The sequence below is a fragment of the Sinohyriopsis cumingii genome, chromosome 8 (assembly GCF_028554795.1).
Source record: "Sinohyriopsis cumingii isolate HCF-2022 chromosome 8, ASM2855479v2, whole genome shotgun sequence".
NCBI classification, from domain to species: domain Eukaryota; kingdom Metazoa; phylum Mollusca; class Bivalvia; order Unionida; family Unionidae; genus Sinohyriopsis; species Sinohyriopsis cumingii.
In genome coordinates this window covers 97,137,475-97,161,593 of record NC_142968.1, presented here as the reverse complement: position 1 = coordinate 97,161,593, position 24,119 = coordinate 97,137,475, and the positions used below count along the sequence as shown (strand labels likewise).

Here is a 24,119-nt window from a genome sequence, read left to right as displayed (position 1 = left end):
ACACCTGATTATTGGTTCCATAAAAGCTTCGTAGTCACAATGCAAAGTAAAAGGGAAATATTTCTTGGTGAAAGGACAACTCATGCTGATGATTGTACTTTTTAGATGTGACAAGCTTTTAAGTGGCATTATTTCATTAGAACAGTTTTTTTTCTTCAGATTTTTTAAATTGGTTCTTTAACATTGTATTATCACCTTTGCTATGTTCTATTCATGTTCTATTCATTTTTGAGACAATATTTTCATTGCCTTCCCAACTATTAAATGAATCAGATATTATTTATATATTAAAAGTGCATATTTTGTATCGTTCTTTGTTTTCTTTATTAAATTTTTTAAAGTAGTTATCTTGTGAGATGTATAGAGATAACTCCTGCATAGAACTTTTCATTATTCTCCCTGCTTATGTTTTCAATTTTAATTACTTTAGGGTCACCGTAGATTATTTGTCTGATTGCACATATTTATTCCATTAGATAGTCTTTTGCAAAAGTTTAGTTTTGCTGTGAAATCGTAATTGCATCACCTTTTTATATATATTGGGTGTTCCAAACGTATCAGTTTTCATATAACCAAATATTAGGGTGGATTTGTTAAACTATGGTTGCGCGTATTTATAGATTCAATGACAGTAATTGGCAGTATGTTGATCAGTCTTCTAATATTAGTATTGTATCCATCAAGAAGGTTAGGCAATACACCTTTCTATTTATGGTTTCATTTTTAGTAATATATTGCCCCATTGTCGTCTCAAGAGTTATATGCTCTTTCTGTAAAAGACACATTTTTGCCTGAATAAGCAGAAATGTATTCAGTATTATTTTCTAATCCAGCTATGCCTTCAACTTTTCGTTCCAAATTATTTCCTTTAATTGAACAATATTTGCTTCTTTTCGCTCATTATTTTTTTATTCAAATTAATTGTGTATATCGTCAAGACGTAGTTGTAGCCATTGACATATGATTTATATTTCTCCATATCAATGATGCATTTTGCCACTGTATATTCACACTTCGGTAATTTCAATCAATTCTGAACATATCTTTCGTCTTCTAATAATACTTAATTTGTTTATACAAATGACTGATATTGATGTAAGATATTGGTCTTCAGTTGTGTTAAATTATTATTGAAGTTTATATCAGCCAAAAGTAACCACGTAGACGAATTTTAAAGAACTAGTATGTATATTTTCAGACCTTTTGTTTAGCAAGGTTATAACTGAAAGCAATGTTTTAAAATTTTCAGTTTTTGATGACGAACATTTTTCGATACCGAACCATACAGGTAAATTCAGATATAGTTATCTTCTTATTTTAACATGAAAGAATATATATATATATATATATATATATATATATATATATATATATATATATATATATATATATATATATATATATATATATATATATATATATATATATATATATATATATGAAATTATCAGAAATATAATAAAGTCATAACTCCATTTACGCTACACCGGAGAAAATAATTGTCATCATAGTTGGGGTAGCCTCATTGAAACCATGTAAGGAGGATAGGGTTAAATTATGCTAATTTATTCAGGTTCATACCTGTTTAAAAGTTCTCTAAGCTAGCAGCAGGGGGGGCGAATCGGACATTTTGTCCAATCGTTATTTTGCTTAATTAATACTTTCTGCACTCAACGATCTAGTGTCGTCAGCGCCTGGTAAAAAAAAAACGACGACGTCGTTGGGGGATCGTCCAATCGTCATTTGGTTTAATTAACACCTTCTGCGCGCCGATCCCCAGCGTCGTCAGCGTCTGGTAAGCACATCGACGACCGCGTCGATGTCGTCGCCCCCTCTGCTGCTAAGTGGTTATTTACAATGATCTTACAAACAGAGTGATCACTAACTCCTCCTCTTGTAGATCAATTAGGTTATTTGACTGATCGGTAAGTCTAAAATTAATTCTCGTTAAAAACCGATCATGGCATCGCATATAGACCGGATCCCCAGCGTCGTCAGCGTCCGGTAAGCACATCGACGACCGCGTCGATGTCATCGCCCCCCCCCCTGCTGCTAAGGAGTTATTTACAATGAAAATTATTTACAACTAACCGAATATTTGGTCAAGTCCGATACGATATCGTGTCTGAGGATCATGTAAATTTATCGTTACGAATCCATGTGGGGTCGACTGAGCATGACTAAAAAAGTTTCGAAAAACATTAAAGTCCATGTCACCGCCGCACCATGTCTGCCAAATATTTCGTAGCGTGTGTGTATCAACGCCGTTGAATACAGCAAGAATATTACAGTTGTCTCTAATTACTTTTGGAATCTGAGTGTATCGTTGAGTGACATATATCACGTCAGTGTTTTTATGCCTGCCTCTGGAAAATATCCTAGCTGGGTTTTTTTGATTGTCTAACATAACATCATCGTACACGACTAGATTGTTAACGTCGCCATCAATATCATCAATACCCGGTGCATCATTGATATCTGTAATAAACTCGATGACATTTTTTTTAGCGATCGCTGATGCATTCTCGTTGAAATCTTTCAACACCTCGTAGCATCGTTGATCATCTACGCTAGGAGCAACCAAATACAACTTATCCCACTTCATCCATCTCATTATTAAATTGAGTAACAATTGCGTCTTGCCGGATCCAGATGGTCCGATGATAATCATCCGGATCGAGTTTGGTAACGCTGCAACATGCTTAACTGGTTCTCTTGTTTTAGTCGCCGAAAAATCAATTATATTCATATTTCTATACATAAATTATGGATCTATATTGTGTGAAGTGTAGAGTACGTACTGGCACAAATGATATGACAACCGCTACAACAAGAAATAACAGATCGGCGCTTACTGGTAAGTGTGTACAATGCGGTACAAAGAAATTTAGATTTATTTCTATTAGACCCGGAGATGTTTTAAAAAAAAGCGAGGAGGTGACATCGCAGCCAAATTGGCAAAACTCCCCGGAACACCGTGGGCAAAGTATCCAGGAGAAAAACACCTCCCAGGATATAACTACTGTGGCCCCGGAACACGATTAGATATTAGACTCGATGATCAAAATCAGCCCAAACCCGGTGAGTATCCAATAAACGCTATCGATAATGCGTGTCATGCTCATGATGTTGCTTACAAAAGTAGCGATCTGCAACAGCGTCATATCGCGGATGTAAAATTAATTCACGCATTAAATGCTATTCCTGATAAATCCGTCAAAGAAAAATTGGCCTCATGGTTGGTAAAATCGGCTATGAAAGGTAAATTAATGATGGGCGCTGGTAATTAATAACAACATGGAATCCATCTATTATTCTCCGAGAGGATACTGGAAGGGGAAGGCCGCAATTGGTAAGCTTGCAAGCGCTGCAAAGGTAACAAAGACCACTGCGGCTAATTGGTTATCCAAACAGGCTATATGGCAAATCTATCTACCACCGCCTAAACAAATCAACTTCTCGCGCTTTGATGTCAGCGTACCTAATGAAGTTCATCAGGCTGATATATTATTTCTGCCGCATGACAACGGTTACAAATACGCGCTAACCGTAGTTGATGTTGCGAGTCGATACAAACAAGCGGAGCCGTTAAAAACAAAGTCGGCAACTGAAGTAGCCGCTGCGTTTGAAAGAATTTATCGAAGAGGCCCTCTGCGCTGGCCAAATCTATTACAAGTTGATCCCGGTAGTGAATTTCGCGGCGCTGTTTTATCAACGCTGAAACATCATAGCGTCGCGATACGACGAGGTCATACTGCGCTACATCGTGATCAGGCAATTGTTGAACGATTCAATCGAACTCTCGCTGAACGGTTATTTGGATATCAATACGCGAAGGAATTCATCCAAGAAAAACGATCTCGTGAATGGGTTAAAAGGTTGCCAGGTGTAATTGCAGCGTTAAATAACGAGATTACCCGAGCAATCAACATGAAGCCCAGCGACGCGATTAAATACGAGTATATACCCGGAAAATCAAAAATAAATAGCGTTTCCAAGCCGATTCTTGGCGATGTCACTGTTAGATATCTATATGAACCAGGAGAGCTTGAAGGCGGTAAAAAAAGAGCTACTGATCCTATTTGGAGTGTTACCACGCATAACATATCAACGATAACACGATCAACTGGTAGACCACCGATCTATAGACTGGATTCAACTGCTCCTCGGCGCGGATTTACACGCGAGCAACTACAAGTGATACCTGACGATACTCAATTACCCCCGCGTGGTCTTAACTAGCGCCGTTGCGTCTATTGCACTCAAGACAGGTCAACCTCACATTGTTTTTAACATGACCGAGACTGTTATCGATTCTGTCCACGGTAAATTGGCGAGCGTCTTTATCCGAATAACGCCAGCGCATTACACAATTACAACTCGCGCAGTGATTATTCTGTTGTTGTCGTAACGCAATTATTAATTCGGCATCAATATCAAAACGCCGCTGTTTTTTTTTATCCTGTTGGCGGTAACCCGAGAGTTTTCTATCAATGACGCTTGCATCGATAATGTCGTTGTCGTTGGTGACTCCGTCACTGACTTCGTCAACAACAATTCTTCGAAGCTGATTTATTCTCCGTACTCGGGACACTGCAAGATAGACTAGATTCGACCATTCGATGCGATTATCAACCATCCAAACAATTGTGTCCGTGATGGTTAGTCCCTGCGAGGAATGTATTGTTGTTGCGTATCCTAGCGTCCACGGGGATTTATCAGCACGTAGCGCGTCCTCGACGACACCGATATCAACGAGCACGATATCATTCAGCACGAGAATTTGTTTTTTTGTCCCCGACGCTGTCGGGGCTGGAATTTCAACTTCAATGTTCTGCCGCCGTGTGTCCGCGGGTCTATAACATAACGGCACTGGGCGCGTTGGAAACTTTTCCTTATGCAACGTAAACAACCTCCGCTGAAGTGTGTCTCTGACTATCTTTCTACTCGCTACAATCAAATCGTTTGGTCTCCATGTTTCCCAGAATTCATTTAACGGCGTTTCCGGAATCACCTCGCGAATTATTTCACATTGAATTTTATCCGGCTGTAATCTGATTAGTTTTTTAACCTCGCGCAGTTGTTCATCAAGTGCTCGATAATCAGTATCGGTTTCTTCATAATAGTCTACGAACCCGCTCAACCAATCATGTGGACCCTCGCCGACAAATGGTGGTGGTTGGCCATGGTCCCCACACATGATTACCGCTGTATTCGCGCGCAGCAACCACTCAAGAAACATTTGTAAAGTATCTAACGAAACAGTACATATCTCATCCCAGATGATAATGTCGGGAATAAATTTTTCACCCATTCGATCAGGAGTCCACTCACCGCCGCTGTATCGAAAAAAGCTGTGATAAGTAACGGCGTCAACATTTCGTTGTTTTATCTCTCGCGCTAGTCTATGGGTCGGTGTAAGCACGATTATACTTGCCCGCGTACGAAATAATTCAATTGCCCGAGTCGTCTTTCCTGACCCGCCACAGCCGCTTAAATAAACTGTTTTGTGTCTACAAATTGGATCAGAACACGATGGTGCATTAGACCATTCTGACAATTTATCACCGCGTAAGTAGTTGTTCTCAACGGTGACATCTGCTGACGGGGAATAATCGCGTCGTATTTCATTTTTAATTCTCCATGTACCCCAACTCTCGTCCGGACTAGTAAACTCGGCTACGTTTTCCTTATACGCTACGTCAACATAAAACGAATCAACGGCTACTCTAACCGCGGTATCGGGGAATCTATTTATCATCGAGAATAAATTGATAGCGGCATAACCCAGCATAGACGCCCTCAAATGTGGATACGCCGGGCTGTCTCCGTCGCTGTAGGTAACAACTGTACCCAACCTCGTTCCATTGGACAAGAAAGCTGTTTTGCAGTTCACGTATCTATTTTTTGCCACTGCGTCCTTGATTACGAAATCATATTCTGCGTCATCTATAATCAGCCGTGAGCAATATCGTTTGTAGTCGTGGTTTTTTCCACCTTGTGTGAACTTACCAATTATTCTTCTACCGAGATCTTTTGCCTCTCTGTTTCGTTGGTTAAATATCCTCCTGGACCATTCGATGATATATTCCTCGTCGGCATCAATGTTTTTTCTGGACTCGTCAATTATGCTATCTAGACGCTCCGGTTCTGGTAACCAGACTTCAGTCTGCGCCCGGTATGATATAATTGCGTCACTGACAATCAACGAAACTAGCATGCTACAATCAATCATATACCGTAGCAGCGCTATTGGCAGCCACTTCTTTTCAGCCATGTGTCTACCGATCCAAATATAGCAACAGCGATGGAGTCCTGCCGCGAATTCAAATGATACTATGCGAGCGAATCCGGTTAAATCAAAATCAGGCAGTGGTCCATTAATAGCAACACGAGTCATTTCATGACTGGGGTGTCCAAATCGTCTAAAGTACTCAGCGGCGGATCCATACCCGAGAAAACTCGCTGGATAACAGGCAACCATATCAACCGAGATCATAGCGTCGCGGCTGTATTCAGTGTTCCATAGTCCACCGTGATAGTATTCCAAACAACTGGATTGTACATCCGGCAGAAATTCCTTGCGCGTTGGTCTCCACACATTTTTCCTTGCTGCAACATGAGCTACAACCGATGGAATCGTAAAACAATTTGTTAGCAGTTGTTCATCATGCTCTTCAAATTCCATGGCGGTTTTTTTCATCCTGTTGTGAAATGCTTCAGTGCGATATAATTCGCCGTTTGGTCTTACAAACTGATCAAAGGTATCCGCATCGTTTTCAGCGCTGCGAAGTAACCACACTGATACAGGGTCGTTTTTACACAAGTAGGCAATAGCATCAAATAGTTTCCTCTCCGCGAGAAAACCATCCCGGGAGAATTCTTCGGGTATATACTTTACTGTTCTATCCCGTGGAAATATTGTGATCGCGGGCGTCCATGCGTGTTCGTTATGATCAATAATTTTGATTGGGGCTCCCTTCGATTTATACTTCGATTCGTATAATACTTCACCGGTTATCGTTGTAACGGTTATTGGAAATCTCAACGACGTTTCTAATCTCGCTATGTCGCTGATGGTCGCTCCACGCTCTTTTACGGTTAGTTCCCACTGGTTGATTTTGCTACGTCGTAAATCAGTCAATTTGTTTCCTCGACATGCATTTGTAAAATGCTCTATTATTCGTTCTGCTACACAATTTATCCCCGTTGACTGTTTCATCGGTTTCAGTTTTCCGATATCAGGTTTCTTATTTAACGGGTATATTCCATAAACAACTGCTGTTTCAGGATACGCTCGTTCATAGTATGGTCTGTCAATTCCGGTTAACAACCCCGGCTTGGAGTCGCGGCTGACAGTGACTGTTTTCTTGTCGCTGTGAACTGGTTCAAATTTATCACGTATGATCCAATCACCTGATTCCACCCGGACAATGAATTTTACTCTGAAGAAATACTTTTTACCGTCAAGTTGTGATATTATCATTACTGCGCGGTTGTCGTTCGTGGTTGCATCAACAACACCATCAATTCGAAATGTTGACCAACTATGAGATGCACCATCACGTTTGAATTCATTGATACAATCGCGTATTTTACTCAACAGGGTTTTATCGTTTATTAACGCTTTTGGTGTGTCCTTGAGGACTCTATCGAGATTGAACTTAATATTTTTCCAGGGCTTAATTACTGCTAATCTCTCAAACTCATCCATATAATTAAAACAAGTATTTAAATAAAAGAATATAGTATAATGAATAAATGCAAATGGTTGATGATTGGGTCGACAACCCCGTGCAATAAATCATGCAGAGGTGAATTCTGCGGGTATCATTTACAAAGCGTTCGTAATGGCTCTCTTGGCCCCCTCCCGTGCTTGGTTTGCCACGTTGGTGTAAGAGGAAAATCGCAGTTGTGTATCAATTGTGGCGGAAAGCGATACAGAGAGTTAAAGCGTTATTACGACAAACGAATTAAAAACGCCGTCATTGACCCCACCGCCGACTCCGTCCTTGACTCAGTCAAGGACAAAATCATCAAAACTCCTCAAGACTACATTGAAAGGTTTATAATTAAACCAAATAATGAATTAGACAAGTAGTATCATTATACAAATGGACCAAGAGTTCAGACCTCACCCTGTGTTTGTTAATTACGAGACATCTCGCGACGGCATTGTTAGAAACCGCAGACTGAAGAAGCCGGTTGGATGGAAAAATAATCAGGGGTATTTGATGTTTGGTGTCGGAAAAAAGAAGTATTTTGTTCATAGGGCGGTATTTGAAGCATTTAACGGATTAATCGAGAATGGGCTTGTTATTGATCATATTAATAATAATAAGACTGATAATTCTCTTACAAACTTGCAAGCTATCTCGCAAAGTCAAAATACCAAAAAAGGGGAAACTGGTAAATACTCAAAGAAAGCAAAACCCGTAAAGTCATTTGATACAACAACTCACGAGGAAAAAATATTTCAGTCGATGAATGAGGCAGGAAAATATTTTGACATTTGTATCGCCTCAATACGAAGAGTAGCAGAACGAGTATATCAAACAGCGATCTCAAAAAAGACGGGTCACAGAATTCGATTTTCATATATAACATCAAAGGGAGATAACTCGTTTTGTGATAGCGTCGCATGACAAGAGTTATGTCCCTTGAAGTCCAATTAATGTTGCGATTAATTAATCATTTTACGATGAAAACTAATGAAATACACGCTGTTATCTAACAGCTGTATTCTTTTTTTTTAATGTTTTATTTGAGTATTTGGTTTCATTTAAATGCCGTGAAACACCATTAATAAGTATTTAAGGGTTTAACGATTCAAGGGAATTCAAATTAACACACACCTTGTGACTGACGCCGCTGTATTAGTCACTTTATATATAAGATGACTCGTTATAAGCCTGGGGCTTTCGAAAGCCAATTCAACTAATCAAAACTAACCCACGCTCTTGACCCGGGCGTGTGGTTGTCTTTTGTTCACAATCATGCAACCGGGTTAATTTAATTGGGTTGCTTTTGATTGGTTGAATTGGCCGTAGAGTTCCGCCCCCGCCGTTTTATGTTTGTGCTGTCTTGTGCCGTCCCCATCATCCATCAATCATTTCATTGTAAATATATTCATCCTTAATTAAGTACATGTAGTGATGTCCCCAAGCATATCTTCTGGGCGGTCTACGATGACGTTTGTCACCCTAGGCCTCCCTCCCGGAGATGTATGTTTGGGGTTCCAAGATGTGAATGTCCTTAATTAAGTATATATGTATGCCTGTAATCTGCCACAACACTCGAGTGGAGATTTACGGCATTGTACTGTCCATGTATGCCTGTAATCTGCCACAACACTCGAGTGGAGATTTACGGCATTGTACTGTCCATGTATGCCTGTAATCTGCCACAACACTCGAGTGGAGATTTACGGCATTGTACTGTCCATACAAAAAACGGGTCAAAAATGACCCCCAATAATTTTATTAAATTTTAACTTAAATTTTATTAAAATTTTTGATATTAGAAATAAGATGTTTATAAGAATATGGATTCCCAAGACATCAATAATATATTAACTGAGATTTCAAAATTAAAAAATCAAGGAATTGAATTATCTGATGGTCTCGACAGTGAAAAAATATTATCCGATTATGAGATTATTAACGAACAGTCGAAACGGGGGCGTTTTACCCTGGCCCGCGAGTACTTTTTTATAAAACGATTACAACATACGATTAATGAGAACCTGTACCACAATGACGCAAATGCATTCATTGGACTATTCACTGCCGTTGAAATAATACGAAAAAAACTCGGACGTGTTTATGAACGACGCCGGGAGATTTCTAGTAAGATCAAAAACATTAGAAGGATTATAGACGAAAACTCCGTGGAGCCCCGGATGGTACACTCGGCGGAAAATTAGAAAATTGCGGATCAATTTACAATAATGGTAGGTGAATCACTTACTACTCGGCTAGCCAGAGAGCGGCTAGCAGCGCTTAAAAAGTTTATACCGTTACGAGACAGAGTGAGAGAGAAACTTCAAACGCAACAACAAATGCAAACCGATTTTACTGTTGGAAGCGAACAACTCTTTGCCCCGGTAACTAAAGCGACCAAAGATGTTACGGCGGCAACTGTGCCCGTTCTTGGTGCGCTTGAAAAGATAGCGGCAGAGACAAAACAAACAAAAAGGTCTTTAGAAACACTCCCTGCAAAAATAGCGGCTGCTACAACACGGAGGCCACCACCACTCGCTATAACCGAACCACAAGAACCTTATGTTACAATGGCCGACGAGGAAGAATTAGGTGCTACTGCGAAAGAACCAGAAGAAGAAATACCCGAAGAAACACCCGAAGAAACATCGAAAGAAAAAAAGAAAGAGGGAAATATACCCCGTAATGTTCTTAAAAAGTCCGCAATAGATCAAATTAGAGACATCGACGACGATGAAGAATTAGTTAATTTTGTTGCTACAACATCAACTAAGAGCATTCGAGATGAGTATATCAATGAAGGTTACAAGAAAAAAATAACCTCGACGGAGAACTGGTCAAGAATAGTGTATTTAGCGAGTAAACATAGAGAAGCATTACCACATCGTGGTGATCCCGATTACGATAAATTCCTCGAGAAAGTTAAGAGTAGAACGCCAAAAAAAGGAAAGGATACCCTGCTGGTAAAGAATCCTACGGCGTTACCTGCCCTAATAGTGTTCTCAGTGATATATCACGGCTGGAAGTACTAATCGGAGGAAAACGAGCCGGAAATAACTCTACGGAAATAATCAATGAGGCCGCTGATATTTGCAAGCGGTTATTTGCAGGCGGTATTATGGACATTAATGCATATCGAACGCTCATAGACGAACTCGTGGATGATTAATTGGAAAACTGGTGTTTTTAATAAGGATGATCATACACTACAACCATGATAAACCAGTACTCGTCTACGTGGTAAACTCGCGATTGCCTGTTTACCGCGCGTACTATGGAGATGGTCTCGGTAGCACCATTGCGGGGTTATTTACAAGAATGGCTCCAAAAGTAGCGCCGTTAGCTAAACAATTAGGAATGAAGGCTATTGATGTTATTCGTGATAAGGGTATTAGTGCCATTGGAGATGTTGCCGGAAAGGCGCTTTCAGCCGCGCGGGACAAACTAATGTCATTGGTGAAATCCAAGAGATTTTCAAAAAGAAAACAGAAACCACCGGTAATGCCATCAACGACAGTGATGCCTGCAAATGTCAGTAAAGTAATAAATAACGCCGTGGAAGAAAAATTAGAGTCGTTGGCGGCGACTCCGTCGTTGGCGACTTCGCCATCCGCCGATGCGGCAACCAACGCGCTCATGAACGCGATAGCGGGAAGTGGTCTACGACGACAAAATCGCAATTGAAAACATCAACATGATAAATAATAGAATGTTTGCGCGTACCGCTGATCCCGCGTTTGATATGGATGCCCCAGTGCGCAGGGATGATTCTGTCCGTGATTATCAATATTATTCTTATTATGCAGCGCAACCCGACCTACGATCGCGAATTGAACTTCAGGTCCAAGATACCAGTAAATACTTTCTGCCGTGTGAAGCGTTTATCGAAATTGAGGGAGAACTCGTGACAAATGCCGCCGATAATGCACCATACGCAGATGACCATCGTGTTCGAGTTGGCTTCGTCAACAACGGTATCATGGCGTTATTTGAGAGCGCCAGATATCTTATTGACGGGCGAGAAATTGAATCAATAGAACGCGAGGTTGATGTTGCAACGACGATAATTGGGTTGGCGAGATACTCGGATGATTATACAAGATCGGCGGGCCCATCTATGATGTTTGCGAAGGACACCGATAATAGCGCTGATCATCTTCAGTACATCAACGTGCTGGTGGAAAGAGATACCGCAACTGACCCACAGGCTGAAGCAGCCAATCCAGACCGCAGAGCAAGACCAAACGCTGAGTTCAATATTATAAAAAGTCTTAACGATAATTACAATATGGGATTCGCAGCACGAGTAGGAATGTTGCAAGGACCACGCCGAAAGTTTTCATGCGCGATTCCACTCCATCACATATTTGGATTCTGCAGAAATGTCAGGAAGGTTATCTATGGGGCTAAGCATACAATCGCGCTGACGCGAAGAGGTGATGATAACAATGCAATATGGCGTGCTGCTGGCGTCGCTGCCGGTAAAGTCATTTTAACTAAAATGGCATTGTGGATGCCGGTGCTGACTCCATCAGTTACCACGGAAGCACGATTGTTAGCATTTATGGAACAGGGAGGGAAATCGCTGTTGAGTTGGCTAGCGGTAACAACTGATGCTAAAGAGGATAACGTCGCCGATACGTTTACATGGCACCTAGCATCAAAACAGGGTGTTTCAGCCCCGCGTCATATATTCATAGCGCTACAGAATAGGAATCGATTGGGTAATCAAGAACACAGCCATATGATATTTGATCAATTAGGAGTCAGGGATGTTTCGCTGAGAATAAACGGACAACAGGAACCATCCGAGGATATACAGCTTAATTACGGTGACAACCATATCGCACGTGTGTATCATCGATTGCTGTCATATATGGGTCGTGATCAAAACGTCGACACCGGTTTGCAAATATCACAACTTGATTTTAAAAAACTGTATCCGATTTATTATTTTTCGCTGGAACATCTTGATTTAACGAGACAATCCGTCGTTGATATACACTTCCGAGCTCATATAGCCCCGGTTAATGTTAATTATAGAGCGGTTGCTGTCATTCTCAGCGATAAATCAATGCTGTTGGAAGGCGTTGGTGGACGAATGAGAATCATTGATGCACCAGTGGAAAACATGTAATTGAAAACACAAACGCGTTTACAATAAAATGTCGTATAGTGTTGTCAGTGTAGAGTTGACTGATGGTCAAGTCAAGAAATTACGATCAAAGTCGGCTAAACAATGCGGAACCACAATAACGCTGAAGCCGTCGCAGATGGCGGGCGGTAATCATAAGATATCGTTGACGGCGCGTCAAATAAAACATTTCAATGATGCGATGAAGAATAAAAAGGGAGTTCAAATAGATTTTTCAGCCGCAGCGATTAAAAACATGGAAAAGACCGGTGGGATATTTCCGCTGTTAGCTGCGATTCCAGCGTTGATTGCCGCGGCCGCACCAGCAGTGGCTAAGGCGGCTGCGTTGGGGGCCGTTGGTACCGCGGCGGGAATGGCATTAAAGAAGGCAACCGGGAAAGGCTACAAAAAAAAACGACCCGTGGCCGGAAAGGGTCTAAGACTACCGGGGACCCCGTATTCATGGTATTCGGGAAAGGGTCTAAGACTACCGGGAACCGTTTATTGACTCGGGAGTCAATGACTCCTGAGTCTATGATTCCAATGTCTAATTTTGATTTAATAGACGCCGCAAACGCGTTAGCGATAAAAAACTTCAGAGGTGTTTTTATGAGGGATCAATTACCGGCGGCCCCAAGGAATATTGAAACCGGCATAATTAACCTCGATGGGTCCTCCGGAGCGGGAACTCATTGGGTTGCGTACGCGATTGATCCGCGTGCGATCGTCTATTTTGATTCATACGGGTTAGCTCCGCCGAAAGAGTTCATGCGGTATATCCGGGCGTGTTCAGCCCGGGCGTGTTCAGCCCGGGTTTTTTATTCCACGCTGCCAACACAGCAATTAAGTGACCCACCGATATGTGGCCGTGAGGTATTAAACGTACTTGCGGAGATTTCATCATCGCGGAAACCACCTCATGTGGTTGTAAACGAATACACTAGTGGGGTCGTAGAAGCTCAACGGATTTTAGAGAATAACATTTACAATAATAATGATTGATATCTGGGGACGACCGGTTTCGGCGCTGAAAGAATCCACGGAAACGGCCGCCGCCGACATAAAAAAACTAATTGAGGATGAAATCGCTGATATGTTGAATCTAACAAGTGTTGACCCGGGCGAAATAGTTGTATTTCAAGACCGCCAGGGTAAATTGAAATCCGGTAATGTGTCACTGAATGACGTTTTAATACGACAGCGTGATGCCGCCGAGGACACTATCGCGCTGTATACCAGCGACGGACGACTCAAACCGGGTGAATCCATCTTGACGATAAATGGAAAAATAAGTACACTTGGCGACAATTATATAACCATGTCAAATTCGTTAAAAGGTTTACGTAGTGAATTTAACTTGCATGAAGAACGGTTCAGGTCGACGCTAACGCATTTCGACAATGTGCGGCACATTGTCGATAGTTTTTTTCGGGGACCCCCGACGGCAACCGAACCGAATTTTGTAATAATAACAAATGCTATTTCGGAACTTATGGCGCTGTCGGCCAATTTACCCCCGTTGCGAAAAAATGTTAACAGGATCGATGACAACTTTGATAAATTGTTTGGTAAAAAAAATACCAAACCGGATGAAATCACAATAACTATAAATGATATCACTGCGTATGGACAGGAAATAAAAACAATCAAAACTGATGTTGCAACGAACAAAAGGAGTGTAGACGTGCATGAACGGGAAATAGAAATAATTGGCGCTAATGTTGCAACGATCATAAATAATGTAGACTCGCATGAACGGAAAATAGAAACAATCAAACTTGATGTTGCAGCGAACAAAAAAAGTATGACCGAGACTACACGGGAAATAGAAACAATCAAAACTAATGTTGCAGCAAACAAGAATAATATAGACGCGCATTGGCGGGAAGTAGGAATAATCAGAACTGATGTTGAAACGATTAAAGACGGACTACCGAGAGTAGCAGAGCAATTCGAAAAAATAAAAACCCCTCATGAGAACATCATCAACACAGTATACACAATTCGGCATGGATCATTCGATTGGACTCCTACGAATAATACAGTAAATATTACCGCAACTGTTAAGTGTATTTATCGATTGACACTGGTTTCAATGATGCAGTTTAATATATTATCGTCGAGTTCATCCGGGTTTAACAATACAATATCAACAATTATAGACAAGAACGCAACTGAACTGTTTACAATTTATGCCGTTGATAGAAATCTAGCCGGGGCAAACATTACATGGTATGTGGAATTTGTAGCGAATCTAAGTAATTAAAAACACTAGCTCTTTTAAAATAAAAATGACCACCAAGGAAATTGAATCAGAGGTATCACCAACGTCACATCAATATCGATTCGATACCGCAAAAGAATTTTCCGCGAACTTGAAAACGCTTTCCGAACAATACCGTGCAAAAATAAAAAAATACCGTCGTAAAATAACCGCCATCGACGCGGTCGTGTACTCGGTGTCGGGTATAGTGGCCGGTACCGGCGTCGTTTTATCCACGGTGACCACGATAGCCCCGATAGCTGTTCCAATCGCCGTCTCCGCGATGACAACAGTTGCTGGAGTCGCCAACGCAATCACTAGGAAGATATCATCGTGTTTTCAGAAAAAACTCAACGAGTATACAGTAAAACATCAAATAGTATCCGACGCGTACTCGAAATTATCCGGGTTGATCTCGTTGTCAATTGATAATTTGTTCGTATCCGATGTTGAATTCTCCACGATGGTCCAGTTGTATAGCTCCGCGATGTCAAAAATCGAGGATTTTCAACTGGAAGCCGGAACCACCTGGTTGTTGAAATTAGACACTAAAGACAACGAATAATAATAATGTCGCTGAACCCCGAAGGGTCTCAATTACTTCAGCGGATCGCGGAGAACACCACTCCGGTACAAACAAATATGATATCAATAACGTCAACGAAACCCGAATTCAGTGTGAACTTCCCATCGCCGGTTCCAGTAAAGGAAATAGCGCTGGCAAAATTGCGAGTATATCACAGTTGGCCTAATATCCGAGCGAACGCATTTAACGGACAACAACCTAATAACTCGCTGGTTTTTGCATGGACAAATAAACCCGATGGGGCCCCAGACTGGAATGAGGTTACAATACCAACTGGGTCATACCAAATAGAACAAATCAATAAAGAATTTCAACGCAGGATAAAATCGATCACAGGAAAAGAATCAAAAATCGCTATTACGGTTCATGAACCGACGTTATCGTCGACGATTGAAATAAGCACACCGGGGTATATGGTTGATATTTATAACAGTTCAATAAGAACCATACTAGGATGGCCTAAGGAAAACCCCGCGGACTTGCACACGAATGAGAAATCGTATCATGAAATTATTACCAGTTATCGAGATAAATTATTTATTATAAAAAGCACGTTATTACCCAGTTGGTTTATATTTCAAGACGGAAATGCCATGAAGTGGGAGTTTCATGATGACAAAACCCCTGAATCGGTCGTCACATTAACAGTTAATTTAAATGATATCACTGATATTTTTAGCGAGATTAATCGTATTTACCAATCACAACTAGAACAGCTACGGGAGACAAAAGCACGAAAACACGTTGAGGTGTTAAATCAACTTATATCAGACATGGAATATATCAATGAACGATTAGTTAAAATGATATCCGATAGAAGCGATAATGATAAACAAAAATTCCTAACCGAGTATAATATCACAGAAGCCGATTTACCCGATTTCAAGTTTCCAGGATACAACGCGCCAGAACTAAGAAAGTCTCTTAATGATTTTCTCGGTCCATCAACTTATATCCTCAAACACGATAACGGAGATGGTGGTAGGCATATTGCTCCATACAACGTAAATATTGCATCGGTGATAGCGATTAATCTAGTGTGTGATGCTATCGAAGGGAGTTACCAGGTGGATACCAAGCAATCAAATCAAGCTCAACAAGGGTATATCCTTTATTCATTTTCACCAACAGCCCCTCCGGGATTTTTAATCGTTGAGAGTCCGATTAATCCGGTCTATATGCGATGCCATGATCGGTTTTTAACGAGAATTAATTTTAGACTTACCGATCAGTCAAATAACCTAATTGATCTACAAGAGGAGGAGTTAGTGATCACTCTGTTTGTAAGATCATTGTAAATAACCACTTAGCAGCAGAGGGGGCGACGACATCGACGCGGTCGTCGATGTGCTTACCAGACGCTGACGACGCTGGGGATCGGCGCGCAGAAGGTGTTAATTAAACCAAATGACGATTGGACGATCCCCCAACGACGTCGTCGTTTTTTTTTTACCAGGCGCTGACGACACTAGATCGTTGAGTGCAGAAAGTATTAATTAAGCAAAATAACGATTGGACAAAATGTCCGATTCGCCCCCCCTGCTGCTAAGCTTGATTATCCAAACCGGAATCACATGTCATTATAATCACTATTTATAGACCATCGGAAAGCAGTCACATCAAATAGATTAATGTGATATATTCTTATAAAACATTCTATTTCACAGTTGGCAAAGTTAGTATTCGTCTTTTTATCTTGATATATGATTGAAAATACCAAAATGCTTGTCTTACTTTATATTCTTGTGGCATAGGAGCTCACAAGTTTGGTGTATCCGAATGGTTTGTAATTTGAACTTTTGTAAAGTTTATCAGGAAAGTACTGTTATTGTAAATGTTTCCTTGTTAATTAAACGTTGATATATGTGTGAATGGTTGATAATAATTGTATTTTGTACCTATAAACTACGACGGGCTAAGGCAACGCACACGGAGCGTAAACCACATGGCTATAGAGATTGTTGGGTTTTGGAAACTTAGTCTTGATTATTGATTGTTAGTCTTTTTTCTTATGAATTAGGCATGGTTTTAAACCGTAACTTTTATTAAACATTTTCCGTTAGATTCATGTACGCAGAGTTACTGCGGAATTTAACTGGTGGTTAAAGTTAAATAGTTTTCGTTTGATGTCTTAGACAGCGTCTACGTCTACATCTAATGATCGTTTGTATCCCACCGTTTTTCATTGGTCTTAAGGGTTTTCCCTCAGTTCGAGTTTCAAAATATCTACTTCCAATTTCGCACATAAATACCTCGGAGGGCAGATTGTTGGTTTATAATATTTGAAAAATGAAAATAATATATTTTGTGGCTGAGCCATGAAGCGTACAATGTCAAATAATTCGTGAAATTTAGTATGTTTGTTTCTAAAATCAAATAGTTTTTGTCGTGCTGGTGGTGATTGGCTGTTACTGTGGCTCATCTATGGTGCATACGTCAATAATATTGCAATGCATCCTTTCAATAGTCTACGTTTATTTTCATGATGATGCAATATTCGGGTCTTTGTTATATTTACCACTAGATATCGACGGATTATAATGATTGAGCAGAACATATGTAGACCGAAACACGAAGGGAAAAGCAAGGAACAAAAAGGAAATAAAAAAGACAGAAAAGAAGCAACATAAGCAATCGATAAATCAATACAAGGCTTGTATATAACAGAAGAAAGTAAATCTGATCATATTTAAATAAACTAATGGATGAATCGCTAAAGAAATTAATATGTCTTCTTCGTAAGCAACAGAGATATCAACGTTTCCGTTTGTTCAATGTATGTTTGAATTTTATTCAAAAAGAGCATAAAATTCACTTTGAATGAATTCGTTAGTTATTTTGAAAGTATTTTGATTATTTTCTTTTATTTCAGACCCAACGTGTGTGTGGACAGTAATTGATAAACTTATTGAGCCAGATGCAAAATTACTAATTTCAAACGTACAGAAAGAATGTTATAATTTAACAAATATGTCATTGGAGAATCTGAAGGAGAATAAGGGAAGTGGGATAGACTCTTTGATTATATTTCAAACTGGAGGTGCCAATGCAAACAGAGGACAAGATATTATTGTTGGCTGGAGGGAACAAATTCCAGATGGTAAGTCTTGAAACTTCTATGTTGGAATATAGTATCTGGCAAGTGTAACTTTCCTCCCCTTGGCAATACATGGATTTTAAGCGAAAATAATGAAATTCTACACAAACGCTGTACACAACTCCTGCTGTTCGACATTAGACCTTTGATGCGTGCCAGCTCCCCCCCCCAAAAAAAATAATACTAATACTTTGTCCTTTATGTAGCTATTAAAAGTCGTTTTGAAGGGTACACTTAGATCAAAACAGAAAACAAACACACATGCACACGTAAACAAATATGTAGATGCTCCTATGATTGCGCACCGTAGACCTAATACTCTCAAGGACCATCTAGTATGTCTCAAAATAAACTCAGACAAGACGACACTTTCGAGAAGATACCGCTGCAAATTCAAACGTTGCCTAATTTGCAATCATATGCTTGAGACAGAGCCTTTCAGCAGTTCGACAACAGGTGTAAGCTACAAGATCAATCCTTAGACATGCCATTCAATATGTAGTGTTGATCTCAGAAAGCGAATGAATAATCACAATAGCCAGATTCGCAACAAAATAAAAGCGAAAGTCGCCAACCACTACAACTCGACTGGAAATTCAGTCAAGCCTCTCGAGATGCTAGCAGATGAATGAATCCTGGGGTGGGCCGATATAGAAAGCAAAAGGAATGAACGATACTGGATACTACAATTATAACACTCTTGGAGAGTTTGGTCTTAATGGAAAAAATATAATCTTCCAGTTGTAGCCTTGTCAAAATTACAGTTAGCCATTAGTTTATCATCCATTTTAGCGATAATATTTACCCAAGTAATTACATGATAATAATAATAATAATAATAATAATAATAATAATAATAATAATAATAGTGTTTATTGGTATTGGCCCATGATACATGTCCATACATCATGTGCATAACTAAAAACATCGTATCTATTGGAAGTAATCATTTATTGTATTTTTGAATTGGGTGAGATACAATTATACATTACACAGTAATCACACAAACTAATTTAAGAGAACCCTAAAACCTAAAACCTACACGGAGCAAGTTTTTTGATATTGATCTAGGGTCTTGTGTAGCAGGTGTCGATGCTAAAACTGTTTCTACAATCTCTAAGACTTTTATTTAAACATTGCTAAATTAGTCATCAGAATTTTACTAGTATCCTTTTGTATAAAAGTCCTTAATTTTTCTAAAGTTGGATTTTTGTATACAAAGGTGGTTAAATATATTATTTGCTATTCTCCATTTAGCGAATAAGCAGTAATAAAATGGAATTCATTTTCGATATTAACGTTGCGAATTTGACAAAATATTCGTCATACCAAATACTTCATATCTTCCCGTGTAACCTCTGATTGGCAAGTTCCCCACTGTAAGAATAGTAATTATATAACAAAAGTCGCTCTGTCTTAACAATTCTATAAATATTTGACAAGTGAAGCGTACTCCCAATGACCTACAGAAACGCAGTCTTTCCACTGACATAAACTCATCCTGAAACTTTTACCTAAAAATATTTCACATCTCTGGCTGAACAATCTAAGAAATGTATTTCCATCATTTACGTTCTGAGTACGCCAAACATTGCCAAATACAAATGTAAATAGACGGTTTTAAAATATTTTAGCTCAGCAATCACAATTCACCCGCAATTCTTAACGGTAAATTGTAGTATTGTTTAGGAAATCTGTCTTCTGTTATTTTTTAAAATTATTAGCCAATATTTCAAAATATCTTCATATCTTACAGTCTGCATACTAACTCTTCCTAATTCATTATATACGAATGCATTTGGAATAGACATAGATGTGCCAAGAATATATTTACAAAATGACAAATGAGCTTTTTCAATTGCGATCGTAAAACCCACAAACCTCAGCCCAATTGTTCAGGATGTGAGCTATCTTCGAGTCAAAGAGACGAAGCCATCCACTTATGGGTAATGTGCCAAATGTTGAACGACTTTGCTTCAATATATGCATAGCCTTCAGCGACTGCAAGGATAGTTTACTGGCAGATATACCAAGAGTTTTCTTGGAGAAAATATGCATCATAAATTCTTATAATATGATACAATCTTTGCATCTGTATGGTCATTGTACCACTTTTCGTACCTTCTGCGAAATACAACCACTCTTGTGTTTCCCATATTCATTTTTAGTTTTCACTTGAGACAATATGTAGGCAGCCTATTGAGCATAGTTTGTGACTGGTGAGCAGTGTCAGCAAAGACAATTAAATCGGCAGCATACAACAGTCAAATTCTTTCTAAGGTTTCTACCTACACCTCCCCCGTTTCCTTCAGCTAAAAAGGGTTTCAAATAATTCCAAAAAAAAAAAAAAGAAAAAAGAAAAGAGTAAAGGCGATAACACACAACCTTGGCGTACGCTTAAAGGTCAATTAAACACATCGCTGATAAGATTGTTTGACTTAATACTTGCTTTCACATCATTATAAATTGCCCTAATGCTTTTAAAAAAAATTCACTACTAATTTCACTAATTAGCTTTTGGTATAGTAAACGTCTCTATCCTATCAATATATCAATAGATACTGCATAGAATCTTCCCCTAAGTTTTCTTTAATATTTACAAATTAATGTATAGAATATAAATATGCTATCTGCGGTAGAAAAACCCGCTTTAAATCCGGCGTGCTTTTCGCCCGGTAATTTGTTTTTGTCCACACATACAGTCAACATATGAATTAAAATCGATGTAAACACCTTGCTAAATACAGGTAGTAGACTAATGCCACTGTAATTGGAAGGTTCATTTGCATCCCTTTCTTCAAAATTAGTATGATCATAGCCGGTTGATCAATATTCTGGATAATATCAAACATGGAATAATTTACTAAATAATATTTGTTAATACTGGTGCAATTATTTTATAAAGAAATCGCTGGATAAAGCATATATTCCTCCAGTTTTGTTATGTTTACTTTATGCTAGGCAAACCTCCTCTTTAGCGGTTGTTCTATCTAAAAACTCATAAATTAGTTGAAGGTTTTCATTCCCCAGTATCAGGTCCATTAAACTGGAAAAAATACATAATTGTGAAAAATATTCATACCAAGTTGCAGACGTGATACTTCATATAGATTAGTCTCCATACGTACCGACAAGGTTGTGTAATTGGATTCAGACAGGTCTGGACGAGAGAGTGAGGGTGACTGTGCAACTTTCCTTCACTTAAATCCAACTCTGCCACAAGTCATTACAGCTAACCCCATTCCCCCATCATATACTTTCAAGTCCAGTGTCGATGAGCGAGCGGCAAAGCCGCAGGTATGAATACACTATGAGCTATAGATGCAGACCTGCACAAGGGCCGCTCACGGCACTGGATCGAAGCAACAGTGGAACTCGACAGTCCCATAGGCAAATGAGAAGCTATTTTTAGGAACACACAACTCAACTATGTAGCTGTGAGGAAGTGTCTAGAAGATACACCAACGCTCCAAGTACTGGCATCTTACTACGTCATCGTTGTTCGAGTCACGAATGCTATGAAAGTGCAGAATGCTTGACGGACTACATGCTCATAGTCTCGAAACTCAATGTCTAGATTCAGCTTAACAGACCACCACAACGCCAAAAATGTGCCCCCCAAAACTCTAGGTCTCCAGTATGAAAAAGGAGTATGTGAAGCATGCATTTTGTAGAAGAACTGTGCAACCAACTTGATACTATTGATATGAACTACAAGAATGTCGAAGAAAACTGATCATCATTCAGAGATTGTGCATTAACCTTCTGTTCTACCGTACGTACACATTAAAATTGATTGTCATGAGAACGATGATACCATACAGAGCCTACTAACTGAGCAATACCTGCTGCAAAAAGGACTGTTGATAAGACTTCATCAGGCAGCTTTCAACACCATTAAGAGGACTGTCTATTGTAAACTCAGAAAGCAGCTGCATTCATAGCGGCGCTACAAGGCAGATCATTTTTAGTCCCACGCAGACACGAATGAAATGAAGAATTTCTACGATGAGCTGAGGACAATCTACGATAACATCGCCAATACTGAGTGCTAACAACAGCATACTGCACACTAGGAATGGCAGAATATTCAACAGCAGACTCAATCATCAATCAGCTGTCAGTGGGGAGACAACTGATCGACTGCCGCAAGAAAAAATTGACAGATTACTTGCTGAGTCTCTGGAGCTGACTGAAATTAAGAAAGTAATTGACCTGTTGCCACATGAAAAGGCACCTAGACCGGATGCTATGCCAGAAGAGGTTTACATTGCCAGAGGCTCGCAAATGGCACAAAAACTCACCGAACTCTTTCCGTCAATGTGGATTGAATGAAAATACCCCAGAATTGCAAGGATGTATCTATTGCTCGTTTGTACCAGAGAAAGGGCAACAAACATTACCGTAACAACCAAGGGGGCACCTCCTAGCAGGCAAAATCCCCGCCAAATTTCTGCTTAATCGCTTTGTGCATCGCATTGATCGCGGAAACATGAGAGCCAGTGTGGCTTCAAGAAAGTTCGAGGGACCACATTGATGGTGTTTTCCGCGAACGAGACTCCAACTTCTACACGACATTCATCGACATGACAAAACCTTTAACACTATCAGTTGTGTGAAGACTTTTTAAGATCATCTCAAAATTTGGATGCCCAGAGACATTCATCACAATGGTTTGGCACTTCCATGATGGCAAGCTCGCTTGTATTGTGGACAACAGTGAGTCATGTGAACAATTACCAGTCAGTAATGGTGTCAATCAAAGTTGCTTGTTGTCCACAACTCTCTTCAGGTTGATGATCTCTGTCATGTTCACTGGTGCCTTCCGTGACTGTGATTCTGGGATTGGCATCTGATACCGGACTAATAACAAGATCTTTAACCTAAGCAGACAACACGCAAAGGCAAAGTTATAGGAAATGACTGTTGGCGACCTCCTGTTTGCTGACAACTGTGCCCTCAATGCCGAATCTGAATCTGGAATGCAGTAAAGTATGGACCATTTCTCTTCATATTGTGACAATTGTGGTCGCACAGTCAGTAAATAAAATACAGATTTGATTGTAGTACTCATGCACCACTAAGACCTAGCTAAACCAACATTATAGTGGACAAAGTCACATATCTCGGCAGCACACTGTCACACGCAGTTTCCATCGATGAAAAAACGAACGTCAGAATCGCTGAATCATGTGTGGCAGATCACGTGCAAATGTGTGGGAGCTCACATCCATTGTTTTGTCGTCGACACTGCTGAAGCATGCCAAACTTGAATATGTACAGATGCCATGCCAAGAAGTCTAATCACTATCACATGA

The 24,119-nt window shown here is 39.8% G+C and overlaps 1 protein-coding gene across 1 annotated transcript in view; it reads left to right on the top strand.

Moving 5' to 3' along the window:
- The first annotated feature begins 1,252 nt into the window (after positions 1 to 1,252).
- LOC149794199 (uncharacterized) overlaps positions 1,253 to 24,119 on the top strand; it is a 55,256-nt gene continuing 32,389 nt past the window's right edge. The window contains exons 1-2 of the mRNA XM_089966537.1: positions 1,253 to 1,288; positions 18,577 to 18,804. Of these exons, the coding sequence (XP_089822663.1) occupies positions 18,675 to 18,804 (130 nt within the window). The 5' untranslated portion in view covers positions 1,253 to 1,288; positions 18,577 to 18,674. The remainder of the gene's footprint in view (positions 1,289 to 18,576; positions 18,805 to 24,119) is intronic.